The 16,290-nt window shown below is 44.0% G+C and overlaps 1 protein-coding gene across 1 annotated transcript in view; it reads right to left on the bottom strand.

Moving 5' to 3' along the window:
• Window positions 1-16,290, bottom strand: part of LOC120022289 (adhesion G protein-coupled receptor B2-like) — a 77,026-nt gene that overhangs the window by 19,781 nt on the left and 40,955 nt on the right. The window contains exons 12-15 of the mRNA XM_038966191.1: window positions 10,510-10,549; window positions 5,970-6,142; window positions 5,204-5,851; window positions 1,700-1,735 (exon numbers count right to left, since the gene is read on the bottom strand). Of these exons, the coding sequence (XP_038822119.1) occupies window positions 1,700-1,735; window positions 5,204-5,851; window positions 5,970-6,142; window positions 10,510-10,549 (897 nt within the window). The remainder of the gene's footprint in view (window positions 1-1,699; window positions 1,736-5,203; window positions 5,852-5,969; window positions 6,143-10,509; window positions 10,550-16,290) is intronic.

Below are 16,290 nucleotides of genomic sequence, written 5' to 3'. Positions count from 1 at the left end.
GGATAGATAGAGTCCTCTCACCTTCTCTCTCACAGCTCCGTCTCGCTTTTAGGATTTGATGCTGCCTGTGCTGTGAGATGTATCTGAGTTTGCTCTGAATGGATATGAGAGCCAAGCAGGCCGCGTTAATGTTAGCGGTAGCTAGTTAGCAAGGAAGCATTAGCTAGTTAGAAGGGTAGCATTAGCTAGTTAGCAATTAGCCTACAGTGATGTGGAACTGAGTAAAAATTCCCTGTAAGCACAGATTTAGGATCAGCTTACCCTCCCCAAATCCTCAACCTCACCATTTAAACTGGTAAAGACTTAACTCAAATCAAGTCAAATTTTAACTGACTGTATCCCAGCGTCTAAGAGCAACTACATCCTATTACAAGTGGAAGTCCCTGACAGGAGAGAGACCTTGTCACAGCAACTTGCTCTTTTCGCTAATGGCTAGCGCTTTAGCAGCATGGTGGCAGCTAATCGACGCAGCAGCTCGAGGGCCAAGAGAGACACAGGGGCCAGACGGCGATCCTCACACACTCAGACACTCTGGCCAAGGCCACAGAGTCTGCACTCTCTTCTCTCCCTCTCCTTGTCTGTCAGTTCTCCCTCTCTGAGTCTGCCTTTATAAGTCATAGGCCTACTTCCTTTAAAGTTCACCTCTTCTGCACTTCAAAGCTCTGTCTCTCTCTGTCATCACTGCTCTTTTCTTTATTTGTATTTTTGAACTCTGACACTACCTTGAATCTTTCTCTCTCAGACACTTACTCGGTAGAGGGCTACAATGGTGTCCATTTTGACACAGGAATCCAGCCATTTTACGGAAAATATCATGCAGTTTCGTAGACTACGCCAGTCAGGAAGGGTTACAAGCTCTGGGTAATAGTTGCCCTTAGGCAACATCATCCTACTCCAGGTTATCATACTGTAGCTAAGCGCTAGTGCTTGTTAGCCTGTTAGTTGTGCAACAGTCCACACATACCTTAGTTCTACTATGGATGAGGCGTCCACAGTGGAAAGCAAGTCGCCAGTCTTTACAAGGATAAGGGGAGGAGGAAAGCCAATTTTCACTTAAGCAAGTGAAGCAAAGGGGTTTAGTTTAGTTTTTCGGGGCTGTTTGAGACTGGAGATTTGCAAGATTCCCAGGGCTTGTTCATTCCATGGAGCGACTATTGCACTCCAACCCACACACAAACACGCACACACATGTAATTACCCGCAAAACACACATCTACTACCAAACTTTCAAAAACACCAACTCACCGTCAATCACATTTTCATTCGTTAATTCATCCACTCAAAGCTTCCTACTGCACCATTGTTCCTTCAACCAGGACCTGGCACCCCATTGTTCCTTCAACCAGGACCTGGCACCCCATTGTGCTTTTTCCATTCTGATTGAAATGGTTCACTGATTCAGATTGAAAAAAGTTAAATAAAGTCATTTTTTGTCTGTACAATATATAAATAATTTGTCCAATCAAGGTAAAATCAGTCAAAACCAAATCCATCTAGTTACAGGGGGTGCTAGATCCTTGTTGTAGAAACTGGCACACTATACACGGGTTGGACTGAACCAAGTCAAATGCAAGGGAGACACAGGCGCAAAGGTAAGGGGTTTAGCGATGCCATTGGCTCCTCTACGCGTCACTCAACCTGGCTGAAGCAGACAGAAGCAGAGACAGGCTGAGGGGAGGGTGAAGGGGGGGGATCTTACCTCAAAGTCCAGCTCAGAGTACCGTACTCTTTTCCTCTGAGGGAGGAGGGGTGAGGGGCGGGGGGAGAGAAGATATGATCAATGTCTGTAGATCCATGGACCCCTCCTCTAATCATCAACACACACAAACACACAAATACCTAATGCCTGGTAAAAACTGAATTATTACGTAGTTCTGATGGCTACGTTAATTGAACATGCAACAAAGTCTTTCTTGGTTTGATTCCCACATGGTCAACATATTCTGAATAAATGTGTTCACTGTAAATTGCTTTTGAATTAAACAAGCTTTATTCTATTGAAGTTATGTCAAAACGATCAAGACGGTAATGTAATTTCCTTCAACTGTCTTCCATGCTGTCTACTGCGTTAAACCGCTCAGTCCTCAACTTGGTGTGACTTAATGGAAGGCTGTACCTACACTAAGAGATGAATGTATGTGGTCCATTTAACAGTTAACACTCTCTCTCTCTCTCTCTCTCTCTCTCTCTCTCTCTCTCTCTCTCTCTCTCTCTCTCTCTCTCTCTCTCTCTCTCTCTCTCTCTCTCTCTCTCTCTCTCTCTCTCTCTCTCTCTCTCTCTCTCTCTCTCTCTCTCTCTCTCTCTCTCTCTCTCTCTCTCTCTCTCTCTCTCTCTCTCTCTCTCTCTCTCTCTCTCTCTCTCTCTCTCTCTCTCTCTCTCTCTGAAAAGTGATCCCATGACATTAAGGATCCCAAGTACCGTACAGTACACAAACAACACCCATACATTTGCTGTGCACTTAAGTGAGAGCACACATACTAACACATAAAATGGTTCTTCGGCTGTCCCCATAAATTAACCCTTTTTTGGTTCCAGGTTGAACCCTTCTGGGTTCCATGTAGAACCCTCTGTAGAAAAGGTAAACCAGTTTTACTTGGAGCCAAATGGGACAGCGAAGAACCCTTTTAGGTTCTGGATAGCAACTTTTTTTCTAAGAGCGTTCAGATGTACGATCGTAATTTGACCAGTTTCTCACTGCAGGAAAATAATCTTGGAGCAACAGGAAATGTGAATTATTGTGTGGATTATAATTAATGGACATTTCTGTAGGGGCATGATATATATTTTTAAGTCTGACATTTCAATGTGTAAATGACTAACTTTAGAAGCTATTTTTAAACTTCAAATACACTAAGTTTGTGTTTTCTGCAATGCAGGATATTTCCTGCAACAACAACAGGGTGATCAAATTAAAATCCTAAATCTGTACACCTGTTGTATTTACTAAAGAATTCCCACCAATGTCACTCCACAGCATGACATTAACAGGGAAGGAGAGTAATATTCATATTATCTGTTTGTCTTACCTACCCTATCCCCTCTCCTTCCTTCCTTGCCCCCTCATAACTCCCTTCTCTTTCACTTCATATCAGTCTCTTCACAGTGGCAAACACCATTACAGAGCTTTTTTTAGACTTTTTTTAGACTCTAAAATCGATTTATGTTAGCTTTCACATTAAAATCTACAAAGCAATCAGACTCAATACCAAAACCTCAAACCTCTCCAAAATCTAAAATCAACCAGACTCAATACCAAAACCTCAAACCTCTCCACAATCTACAAATCAATCAGACTCAATACCAAAACCTCAAACCTCTCCAAAATCTACAATCAACCAAGTCCAGTTCTGTAACCTGTTACATTACGCATCTTCATGTTTGAGTTGGATTTTAAGAAGCACTTCATCTCAGTCTGGAGAGATGTTCCGATACACATCTCCAAATGAAGCACATTTAAACCGGATGAAATGACTGTATTATCCAAGCATCTGATGAATGTGTATGAGTCCCAAATGGCACCCTGTTCCCTTTAAAGTGCACAACTTTTGACCAGTTGAAGTAGTGCACTCTAAAGGAAATAGGATGACATTTGGGATACAAACAGTAAGCTAAGCACAGGGAAGACCCAGTGGTCTCTCAGAGTGATGTTTAAGGATATTCAGAAGTGTTCTCATAGAGTCCCAAATTATACCCTATTCCCTATATACTGGGCCTGCCCTATGGACCCTGGTCAAATGCACTACATTAAATAGGGAATAGGGTGCCATTTTGGATGCAAACATAGATCTGAGTGAGATGTTTTAATGACTATGTTGCAATGTCTTTCATTCTAAAATAAGCTCTCTGTCCTTCAGTGTAAGTACTGTCTCCATTCCTTCATCAAGTCACCAGGATAGTGTGTGTGTGTGAGACAGAGAGAGAGAGGCTTTGTCTGTGTGTCGACGGGAAGTGTTTTTGTGTGTGTATGTGTGTGTGTAATTAAGGTGGGCAGACAGACACTCTCCTGGGATACTCCCTGTCCCTCTCACCCCATCTGCTCTGGCTCCTTGTAGGCCTGGAGGGTGATTATAGACACACAAGTGTGTGTGTGCGCGTGTGTGTCTTTATCCATCCGCATGAATGTGTACGGTACATCGTTATAACACATAATGAGTAATAATTTATGAACAGCACTCTGTTTTCATGCACACACACAACATACTAGTGGTTATATTTAGACTTGCACACACACGCACACACACACACACACACACACACACACACACACACACACACACACACACACACACACACACACACACACACACACACACACACACACACACACACACACACACACACACACACACACACACACACACACACACACACACACACACACGCACACGCACACACACACTTCTCACAGACCTGGATCACAGCGCCACAGTTAAATCACTATTCTCCCCCTGTCTCAGTGAACAGTAAGGGCCATTTTAGTGCCAATACCCTGGTTTAATCGTCATGCCCTCTCTCCAGCCATCCTAATATCAACCCTGGGACATGACTATGGGAAATCACTGACTCAACAATAACCACTTTCAGACCTCCAATAACGCACAGTTTCAATGTGAGAGAGAAAGCTTGGTGTATGCTTTTTCTGAACAGGGGTGAGGTCGACCTTGTATCCGAACAACAGGTGTAGAGAGAAGTGTGTTTGTATCTGCCACCCCTTCTCCTCTCATCCTCCTTTATGTTCCCTCCATCACCCCCTTCCTCTTTCTTTTGTCCAGGGAGCCATCTAGCAGAGAGACTGATGTTAGCTGTAGCTATAATACTACTCTGGTTGAAAACACTTTTCCATCCCTCTCCTCCCTTCCCTCCATCCTTCTCCTCCCTTCCCTCCATCCCTCTCCTCTCTTCCCTCCATCTCTCTCCTCCCTTCCCTCCCTCCATCCCTCTCCTCTCTTCCCTCCATCCCTCTCCTCTCTTCCCTCCATCCCTCTCCTCTCTTCCCGCTATCCCTATCCTCTCTTCCCTCCATCCCTCTCCTCCCTTCCCTCCATCCCTCTCCTCTCTTCCCGCTATCCCTCTCCTCTCTTCCCTCCATCCCTCTCCTCCCTCCTCTCCTCCCTTCCCTCCATCCCTCTCCTCCCATCCCTCCATCCCTCTCCTCCCATCCCTCCATCCCTCTCCTCCCATCCCTCCACCCCTCTCTCTTTACCTCCAGGGAGCCAGCAGAGAGGCTGGCGTTAGCATTGGTGCTGCCAAGGTTGCGTGGCAGGGTCCGGGTGCCTCCCCCTCCTGTTAGTATCTGCCTCACCGACGGCCTCTGGCCCGGCTTCAGCTGCAGTGATTGCCCATGGCCGTGCACGTGGCTGCCCGGAACTTGCATGTGGCCCTGGGGTCCGTGACCCCCGTGCATGGGGAGCTGCTTGAGCGTCCCATAGGAGCGGTTCATGTTCATTGCGATATTCATGTTGTGGTCGCCGGGTGAGATGAAGTCGGCCGGGTAGGCCTCGCTCTCCACCGGGTGGAGTGTCATGGGCGAGGGGGGCGGGGGGAAAGGCGGGTCGTCCACCGCGATGTTCAGGGGCTTGTCCTCGCCCCCCAACCCCAGCCCCGGGGGTGGAGGGGGTTTTAGACTGACCGTCCTACGGGGTAACACCATATAGTCCCCCTCCCCTCCCCCGCTAGGTCCATCCTGGGTATTGTGAGGAGGAGGCGGTCGAGACCAGCCCAGCCCGCTATCGGTGCAGAGGTATACAGGCACTGTGTTCCTGGGGTTCCCATGCTGCCTCTTCTGCTCCATGTTGACCTCCTTCTTCACAGGGGTGTCACTCAGCTCGTTCAGAACACCCAGCGGGGGCACCTGCGTGGTGGGGTGGGAAAACTAACATTAATAACGAGCCATCACTAAAAACACGATAGATGAGGTATTTACTGTATAATTTTTACTGTATCAGACCATCCATCCATCAGCCCTTCACCTGAACGAGTAGGTTAGGAGGGGGGATGTTTCCAGGGAGGGAGCTGAAGTTGACCCCTAAACCCCCCTCCTGGTGGGTCGCCAGTTTAGGGTCATCCTCTTCATCAAGGGAGATTCGGGAGAGGGTCCCGGTGATGGTTGCCGGGTTACAGGTGTTCACCTCCTTGAAGATGACTGGAAGGAGAGATGGAGAGGAGAGAGGGGGAGGAGAAAGGGAGGGGGATAGAGGAAAGGAGGTGAGGATAGGGAACAGAATAGATAAACATGTAGAGTGCAGGATGAACAGTCTGAACACAGAGAGAGAGAGAGAGAGAGAGAGAGAGAGAGAGAGAGAGAGAGAGAGAGGAAGAAAGAAGGAGAGAGAGACACAGAGAGAAAGTGACAGAGAGAGAGAGAGAGAAAGAGAAATAGAGAGGGCAACAGAGAGAGAAAAACAGAGAGAGAGAGAGGGAGAGAACAGAGCTAGAGAGAGAGACAGAGAGAGAGTTTACTGTTAATTTTCATTGTTTATTTCACCTTTGTATATTATCTACCTCACTTGCTTTGGCAATGTTACAACATGTTTCCCATGCTAATAAAGCCCCTTGAATTGAATTGAATTGAGAGAGAGAGAGAGAGAGAGAGAGAGAGAGAGAGAGAGAGAGAGAGAGAGAGAGAGAGAGAGAGAGAGAGAGAGAGAGAGAGAGAGAGAGAGAGAGAGAGAGAGAGAGAGAGAGAGAGAGAGAGAGAGAGAGAGAGAAATCTGGCCCAACCAAATCATCACAAAACAAAAAGAAAAATATATAATCTATTGGAAAGACACCACAAAAAATCTAAGTAAACTTCAATGCTATTTGGCTCTAAACAGACAGTACATGGTGGCAGACTATCTGACCACTGTGACTGATAGAACACTGAGGAAAACATTGACTAGGTACAGACTCAGTGAGCACAGTCTGGCTATAGAGACCGGTCGTCACAGACAAACTTGGCTGCCCAGAGAGGACAGGCTGTGCTCACTCTGCTCCAGGGGAGAGGTAGAGACAGAGCTGCATTTCCTATTACACTGTGACAAATACTCAGACCTAAGAGAATATTTCTTTCCCAAAATTATAATTCAATAGAAAGAATTTGAAACTATAAAAGTAATGTTGATAATATTTCCCATCTTGTTTTGTTTTGTCTTTCATACCAGGTCATGTGTGTTCCCAGTCATGTTGAGACTGGTCTACTACTGTTGCTTTAATGTATTGTTGTTCTGATTAATATTGTAGTTGTTGTTAATGGTAATCCCATGTCCACTACTACGATTATTATTGATGTTGGTCCCACCATTTATTTATATATAAATATATATATATTTTGTATATATATACATATATTTGATTTAGATTTTTCGATATGTATACTTTGACAATGTAAGTAATAATGAACTTGCCATGTCAATAAAGTCAATTGAATTGAATTGAATTGAGAGAGAGAGAGAGAGAGAGAGAGAGATAGAGAGAGAGAGAGAGAGAGAGAGAGAGAGAGAGAGAGAGAGAGAGAGAGAGAGAGAGAGAGAGAAGTGTACAACGTAGAACACCAAATAATGCATGCAGAGCAGAATTAGGCCGATACCCACTAATTATCAAAATCCAGAAAAGAGCCGTTAAATTCTACAACCACCTAAAAGGAAGCGATTCCCAAACCTTCCATAACAAAGCCATCACCTACAGAGAGATGAACCTGGAGAAGAGTCCCCTAAGCAAGCTGGTCCTAGGGCTCTGTTCACAAACACAAACACACCCCACAGAGCCCCAGGACAACAGCACAATTAGACCCAACCAAATCATGAGAAAACAAAAAGATTATTACTTGACACATTGGAAAGAATTAACAAAAAAACAGAGCAAACTAGAATGCTATTTGGCCCTAAACAGAGAGTACACAGTGGCAGAATACCTGACCACTGTGACTGACCCAAACTTAAGGAAAGCTTTGACTATGTACAGACTCAGTGAGCATAGCCTTGCTATTGAGAAAGGCCGCCGTAGGCAGACATGGCTCTCAAGAGAAGACAGGGTATGTGCACACTGCCCACAAAATGAGGTGGAAACTGAGCTGCACTTCCTAACCTCCTGCCCAATGTATGACCATATTAGAGAGACATATTTCCCTCAGATTACACAGATCCACAAAGAATTTGAAAACAAATCCAATTTTGATAAACTCCCATATCTACTGGGAGAAATTCCACAGTGTGCCATCACAGCAGCAAGATTTGTGACCTGTTGCCACAAGAAAAGGGCAACCAGTGAAGAACAAACACCATTGTAAATACAACCCATATTTATGCTTATTTATTTTAACTTGTGTGCTTTAACCATTTGTACATTGTTACAACACTGTATATATATAATATAACATTTGTAATGTCTTTATTGTTTTGAAACTTCTGTATGTGTAATGTTTACTGTTAATTTGTATTGTTTATTTCACTTTTGTATAATATCTACCTCACTTGCTTTGGCAATGTTAACACATGTTTCCCATGCCAATAAAGCCCCTTGAATTGAATTGAATTGAATTGAGAGAGAGACAGAGAGAGTGTCTCTGTTCAAATACCAACCTATTCCCTATATAGTGCATTACTTCTGACCAGGGCCCATAGACATTGACATTGTGTAAAATGCATTTGGTTCTAATGAAATGGACCTGGATTCCTCTGCTGCTGCCTTCCATTCCACCACGTAGTCACTATTGGAACTCATTTTTGCCTGTCTAGTTGTAACAGATCACGTTTCTAGTGTGTGTGTGTGTGTGTGTGTGTGTGTGTGTGTGTGTGTGTGTGTGTGTGTGTGTGTGTGTGTGTGTGTGTGTGTGTGTGTGTGTGTGTGTGTGTGTGTGTGTGTGTGTGTGTGTGTGTGTCCTGAGACCAACAGCGAGGTTGGATGAGATTTGATGTCTTATACCGAGACCACAATAAAACAGAATGTGAAACTTTGGTTGTCGTTTTCATTTTCATTGCTTTAAGTTTAGTGAACAAAGGCTGGAGATCCTTCTAAAACAACACACTACGTACAATACATTTACAACTACATGTATGAGTCAACATCTAAACGAATAAGGCTGAATCTCAAATGACACCCTATTCCTGTATAGTGCACATCTTTTGATCACAATCACATGCTCGCAACATGGCGGTCTAATCAAAAGTAGTGCACTACCTAGGGAATAGGGTTCCATTTGAGGCGTAGCGTTAGTCATTCTAAGAGATAGACATGAAAGGTCAGACTAACATGGCCTAATGTATATAGTCAGTACAACAGTTCACCTACTGAAACATATTTACCCAACATGCATATTAATTCATGCTAAACATGGTCACAAAATCAGGCATACAACAGTCAGATTTGATATGGTCGCTCCATAGGCCATATTAAATTCATCAATCAAGTAAAGGTTTTTGAGTGAATACTGTCCGAAGTCATTCCGCCATGGGTCTCACCTTACAGGCAACACAGTCATGCTGAATTACATGCACACACCAACACCGTCAGCATTTAAGTCGTCACTTCTGGGCCACAATTAACGTGGGATCTATTAGTGCATCTGTAAACAACTCAAAGTCTCATTCAGTTTCTGTATTCATGTTAATGAATGTTTTGCCCCCCCCCCCCCTCGCACACAACACATCCAAAGAGCATGAAATGCCTTGATGATGGCATGTTGTTTTATATATTGTTTTAAACTCTGACGCATTTCATTATAGCCTTTGTCAGGGAGTACAATAATATTGTAGATGTTGTTCTATTGAACAAGGCCCATAATCAAATAGCAAAGTCCTAAAAACGCATCCCTGCAAAATTTACCATTCTACTTTGTTCTACAAAATTTGCATGAAAGTTTGAGTTAGGAGTTTGATGTAGATCTCAAGTTAGTGTTGGGCCATTAGTGACTGACTGTTTTATTAGGGTCAGGTTGGTACCAGACTTACATGGGTGTCCTCTCTCTGCAAGGGTGGAGTGGGAAAGTAACCATGACTGGGTGTTAATTTACATCCACAGGGTACACATGTCTCACACACGCACGCACGCACGCACGCACGCACGCACGCACGCACACACACACACACGCACGCACACACACACACACACACACACACACACACACACACACACACACACACACACACACACACACACACACACACACACACACACACACACACACACACACATATATACAAATAACCTCAAACACACACACAAGTTCTCGTAAAAGCATGCACGCACGCAAGCACACTTGCACACACACTTCTCTATTCCAGTGATGGGAAACAATGTGTCTCGAACTGTCTCTGTCCCTGTCTCTGGAGAGAAAGGGAGAGAACGAGAGAGAGAGGAGAGAGGGGGGAGATAGTGAGGGGAGAGAGATGGAGAGGGAAATAAGAGAGAAAGAGAGAGAGGAGAGAGTGAGAGAGGGGAGAGAGAAGGGTAGAGAGAGATATAGAGGACAGAGAGAGAGAGAGAGAGAAAGAGAGAAAGAGAGAGAGCGAGAGAGAAAGAGAGAGAGCCTACCTGTTTGACACGCCAGGTCCACATCTTTTTCAAAGTCCGTCTGAGAGAGAGCATGGGGAGAAGATACACAGTTAGACAGCAGTGTGTGTGTGTTTGTTTGTGTGTGTTTCCATGGTAGCTGCATGTGTGTAATAGATATAGCATGGTGTTGGGGTAGCATTGGGATGCAGACAATGATAAAGGATGCAGACAATGATAAAGATCATAGATGAAGGTCAAAAATCATATCTGTGACAATATAACATTCTACTCCCACTAATACAACATACAAAGGGAGAGATTCATCTCCATAGTGATGACAGACAGTCCTAGCAACCAGAGGAATGTCATCACAGACGAAACAGAAACAACGGAAAATGAGAGGAGAGGTGCTTTTGAAAGATGAACGTAACACACCCATAGACAGATCACAGTGTTTTAGGCTCACGAACGGCCCGCTCATTAGGCAGGATTAGGCTGACACCTGGGGCGACAGACTGACGAGGGCGGCCAAGTCGCACCTCCAACAACAACACATAAAACCTCACATAATTCTGCCCAAAAACAATGACAATTTCACTCAACCAGTAGCATATGGGCTTTTTGGGTGAGCGCAAATGCCGCACTGTGATAAGCAGTGCCAACTTTGTCAAAGGCAGGGGCGCAAACATATTTTACATGTCCATTCCCTGTGCAACTCTCCAGGGTGCTGTTGGAGAGACACATCGCTGTGACGCTTCACCAACGTTCCTTCAAAAAATCATCTAACATAAATCATGTAGCAGATAAAGGATATGATAGAAAGAGATAAAATGGATGACAATGTAATGAGACGGACACTTAAATCAAATCAAATAGCCTAACCTAAATGACGCTAACAAACAACAAATCCTAATAACAGGACAGGGTTTAAGTCAAATGGACAATCACAACTGTTGTCCAAGAGTTTCACCCCATTGTCAGGATCAGTGGTTTCTAGTTTGTATACGTCCATTTTTGACAAGCTGATTATAGCGAAAAAGAAAATACTTCTGCATTTCCCACTGTGTAAACACATTGCAAATAGGCTCATGACACCTCCTGATAAAGTTGGGCAGCTGATATTCAAAGCTTAAATAGTCAAATTGAATTGTCACAGGAATCAGGACTAAAAAAGCCAATGAAACGGTCTGTTTTCCAAAAGGTGGGCCTACCACATGGATGGGCATTCATAACATTCCATTTTGGTCCGACATGGTAGGCTACACTCCAGTAAGCATGAGCCAATCTCTTTTGGACGTCTTTTTTTGGTAGAGTCCGGACCGGACTTGATTTCCACATCCACGGATATTGATATTTGCTCCGGTCCAGACCAAATCTGAACCAATCATAGACGTCCAAGCCTTGATTTGGCCCAAACACAGACGTCTGTAAATGACTTATTTTCAACTTTCATTCAGAACCAACAATATGCCTGATTTCAATATCCAGAAAATACTTAAAAAATACATATTTTAAACTTCTGGAAAATACGTATTTTCAACATCCAGATAATAAGTATTTTACATTTTAATTCAGAACTGGAAATGAACCTGATTTCAAAGTCCGGAAAATACATATTTTTCAGCATCTGGAAAAGATGCCTTTTCAACGTCCTAGAAAATATGTATTTTAAACAAACAGAAAATAACTGTTCACCTTTTATTCAGAACTTAAATTGAACTTTAACATCTGGAAAACACGTCCTCTAGATGTCTTTTCAAAGTAACTTGGTTACTGGGACTATTCTAGTTTTGCGAGCAGCATTTTTTGGTCTCGCCTAGGGCAACAGAATAGTAAGAACAGGCCCTGGTTAGATTACACCTTTCTAATGGTGCTACAGATGATTTAGAGACAGAGATGTTAGACTACACCTTTCTAATGGTGCTACAGATGATATAGAGACAGAGATGTTAGGCTACACCTTTCTAATGGTGCTACAGATGATATAGAGACAGAGATGTTAGGCTACACCTTTCTAATGGTGCTACAGATGATATAGAGACAGAGATGTTAGGCTACACCTTTCTAATGGTGCTACATATGCTTTAGAGACAGAGATGTTAGACTACACCTTTCTAATGGTGCTACAGATGATATAGAGACAGAGATGTTAGGCTACACCTTTCTAATGGTGCTACAGATGATTTAGAGACAGAGATGTTAGACTACACCTTTCTAATGGTGCTACAGATGATATAGAGACAGAGATGTTAGGCTACACCTTTCTAATGGTGCTACAGATGATATAGAGACAGAGATGTTAGACTACACCTTTCTAATGGTGCTACAGATGATTTAGAGACAGAGATGTTAGGCTACACCTTTCTAATGGTGCTACAGATGATTTAGAGACAAAGAGATGCAGACTAGAGGATGTACCTCATCAAGCCCCGTATCGTCGAATCCCAATGGCACCCTTTTCCCTACATAGTGCAATACTTTTGACTAGAGCCCTATAGGGGTGCACCATCTAGGGAGTAGGGTGCCATTTAGTGACGCATCCTACAGTATATCCCTTTCTACTAAGAAGTGTGTTTGTTATCAGAATGGCTGGTAGTGACAACAGATATCTGAGCTACTCCTATAATCTTTCTATCAGTATGTGTTTAGGAGAAGAATGAGGAAAGATAATGATTTTGCTTCAAAAGAATCAAGAAGGATGAACAGCTGATGAAAATCGAGGTCAGTGTTATTTTTTCAAGAATGCTGGTTCTAATATTGTTTTGAAGTGAGTAAAGTGCATCCATAATTTACATGATCTTCAGCACATCATTTCAAGCACTTACTTTACCCTAGACTTGAAACGGCCAATCAAGAGCAAATGGCTGAACACGTTGAAAGACACCTTATTAGCTATGTTGCCATTTTGTCTGTCTGCAATGGCCATCTCAAGTCACTGGTCTCTTTCATGTTCTCTACCTTTCTCTCTTTAAACCAAACATCATCATCTTCCTCATGCCAGCGTTCTGCATTCATTGCCCTCAGCTTGTCTTTTGTAACCTCCACGAGAGAATTTCCCCTCAACTCGTTAGAACAAATTGCTTGGTGAAAAAACCAACACAAACCTCAGCACACAAACAGATTGATTGGATTGAATGAGGGAAAGTTCCAGTGTGTCTTTCCAAAATGGCCTCCATTAAAACCTCCCCAACTTAATGTGGCCCCTCATTGCCATGCAGACCCAGGCCATTCATCTGTCTCCTCTCTCCCCCCAGCACCGATCTGCCTAGAATCCTCTATGGAGCCCACTCACAAAAGCCTTTGTGTGGATATAAAACTATTAGGCATTTTTGGCACGCCACAGAGAGAGACAGAGGGAGGGAGGGATAGAGAGACAGGGGAGGAAAAGGGAGGGGGGAGTGGAAGATGGAGGGAGAGGGAAAGTAAAAGAGAGAGATGGGGGTGAAGAGGGAGGGAGAGAGGTGGAGGGAGGGGGAAAGGCAGTGAAAGGGGGAAGTGGAAGAGAAAGAGAGAACATGAGAGGGGGAAAGAAATACAGATAATTAAAGGGACAGAAAGAGAAACAGAACATTTGAAAGAGGGAGAGAATGAATATAGGTCTCAGAGGAGAGGAAAGCTCTTAGCACGCAAATCACACTGCCTCACAAATGGCTCTCGCCTAAACAGACAAATGAGGATATAGACTCTCATCTCTCTCCCCCCTCTCTCTCTCACACCCACACACAGGCTGAGTATGTAAAGTGAATCAGGTTAACCATCAGCATCATTACTAAGTACTGTTTGTCCAGGCATTATTGTGGAGGACATTCACATTAGGCCTGGGTTCAGCCAACACTGGTAACCACTTAAGCACAAGAGAACTCCAATTCACTTATGGCTGAATTATTATTGGAATAAATGCAAGAACAAAACAACATTTGGATCCCAAAACTTCCTCTAAAAACACTTCCATCTAGATATAAAACAGCAGCATAAAACAACGTTGACTGGTAGAAGCTAAGACTATAACTCAGACATGTGGGGTCTACTGGGCCAGACGGAAGTTCAAGATCCCTTCTGTAAAAACCTACTGGCACCAATCTACATACTAATATACTGCAGCCCAGTGATTTCCAAACCTTTTCCCCAACGAACCATAAATCAACATTAGTTGTTTTTGCAGGCTAATAACATTTTTATTAAATAAATTGAAAGCCATTTCCTTGACTACAAGGGGTATATCCACAACTTGGGAACCATTGTTGGAAACCTGGTGGCTAATGTACCAGATGTTCTATATGGCTACACACAGCATTGGCTACTTTAGAACATAGTATCTATCTACTGTGATTGACATACTGATTTGCTGTTGGGGTACTGGTTGTGGTTATGTCCATGGTTGTGGTTGTAAGCTTGGTTATGGGCATGGTTGAGGGTGTGGTTCATGTGCTCATGGTTCATGTGGTTGTTGTGGGGCAGGCTGTGGTAACAGCCTTGTTGGCAGCCGTGTTGACAGCCCTGGTGAGGGTGGAATGGTGGCAGGCATGGTGACTGTTGTTGGCATGACGATGACGGGCAGGGAGAAGCTCCAGTGCCAGTGCTGTAGCGCAGAGAGCCACACTGCTGCCCGCAGTAGGACATGTTCTGACACTTCTGATGCAGGGATGGTGGGAGAGATGGATGGAGAGATGTGAGAGGAGGAGAGATGAGAGTGGGGGGATTGGAGGAGAGGACACAATTCAGATGGATTAGAAACATTAAAAAGAAGAAATTGTAAGTGATATGTGGGGAAGAAGACATGATGAAGAGAATAAGAAAGAGAAGGAAAAAGGTAAGAGAAGAAAAAGAAGGTAAAAAACAGTTTGAACATGCAGGAGAGCGGATGAACATGCAGGAGAGAGGATGAACATGCAGGAGAGAGGATGAACATGGAGGAGAGAGGTTGAATATGCAGGAGAGAGGATGAACATGCAGGAGAGAGGATGAACATGCAGGAGAGAGGATGAACATGTAAGAGAGAGGATGAACATGCAGGAGAGAGGATGAACATGTAAGAGAGAGGATGAACATGCAGGAGAGAGGATGAACATGTAAGAGAGAGGATGAACATGCAGGAGAGAGGATGAACATGTAAGAGAGAGGATGAACATGCAGGAGAGAGGATGAACATGCAGGAGAGAGGATGAACATGTAAGAGAGAGGATGAACATGTAAGAGAGCGGATGAACATGTAAGAGAGCGGATGAACATGCAGGAGAGAGGATGAACATGTAAGAGAGAGGATGAACATGTAAGAGAGAGGATGAACATGCAGGAGAGAGGATGAACATGCAGGAGAGAGGATGAACATGCAGGAGAGAGGATGAACATGTAAGAGAGAGGATGAACATACAGGAGAGAGGTTGAATATGCAGGAGAGAGGATGAACATGCAGGAGAGAGGATGAACATGTAGGAGAGAGGATGAACATGCAGGAGAGAGGATGAACATGCAGGAGAGAGGATGAACATGCAGGAGAGAGGATGAACATGCAAGAGAGCGGATGAACATGCAGGAGAGAGGATGCACATGCAGGAGAGAGGATGAACATGCAGGAGAGAGGATGCACATGCAGGAGAGAGGATGAACATGCAGGAGAGAGGATGAACATGCAGGAGAGAGGATGAACATGTAAGAGAGAGGATGAACATGCAGGAGAGAGGATGAACATGCAGGAGAGAGGATGAACATGTAAGAGAGAGGATGAACATGCAGGAGAGAGGATGAACATGCAGGAGAGCGGATGAACATGTAAGAGAGAGGATGAACATGCAGGAGAGAGGATGAACATGCAGGAGAGAG

The sequence above is a fragment of the Salvelinus namaycush genome, chromosome 27 (assembly GCF_016432855.1).
Source record: "Salvelinus namaycush isolate Seneca chromosome 27, SaNama_1.0, whole genome shotgun sequence".
NCBI classification, from domain to species: domain Eukaryota; kingdom Metazoa; phylum Chordata; class Actinopteri; order Salmoniformes; family Salmonidae; genus Salvelinus; species Salvelinus namaycush.
This window is presented reverse-complemented; position numbering and strand designations above follow the sequence as displayed.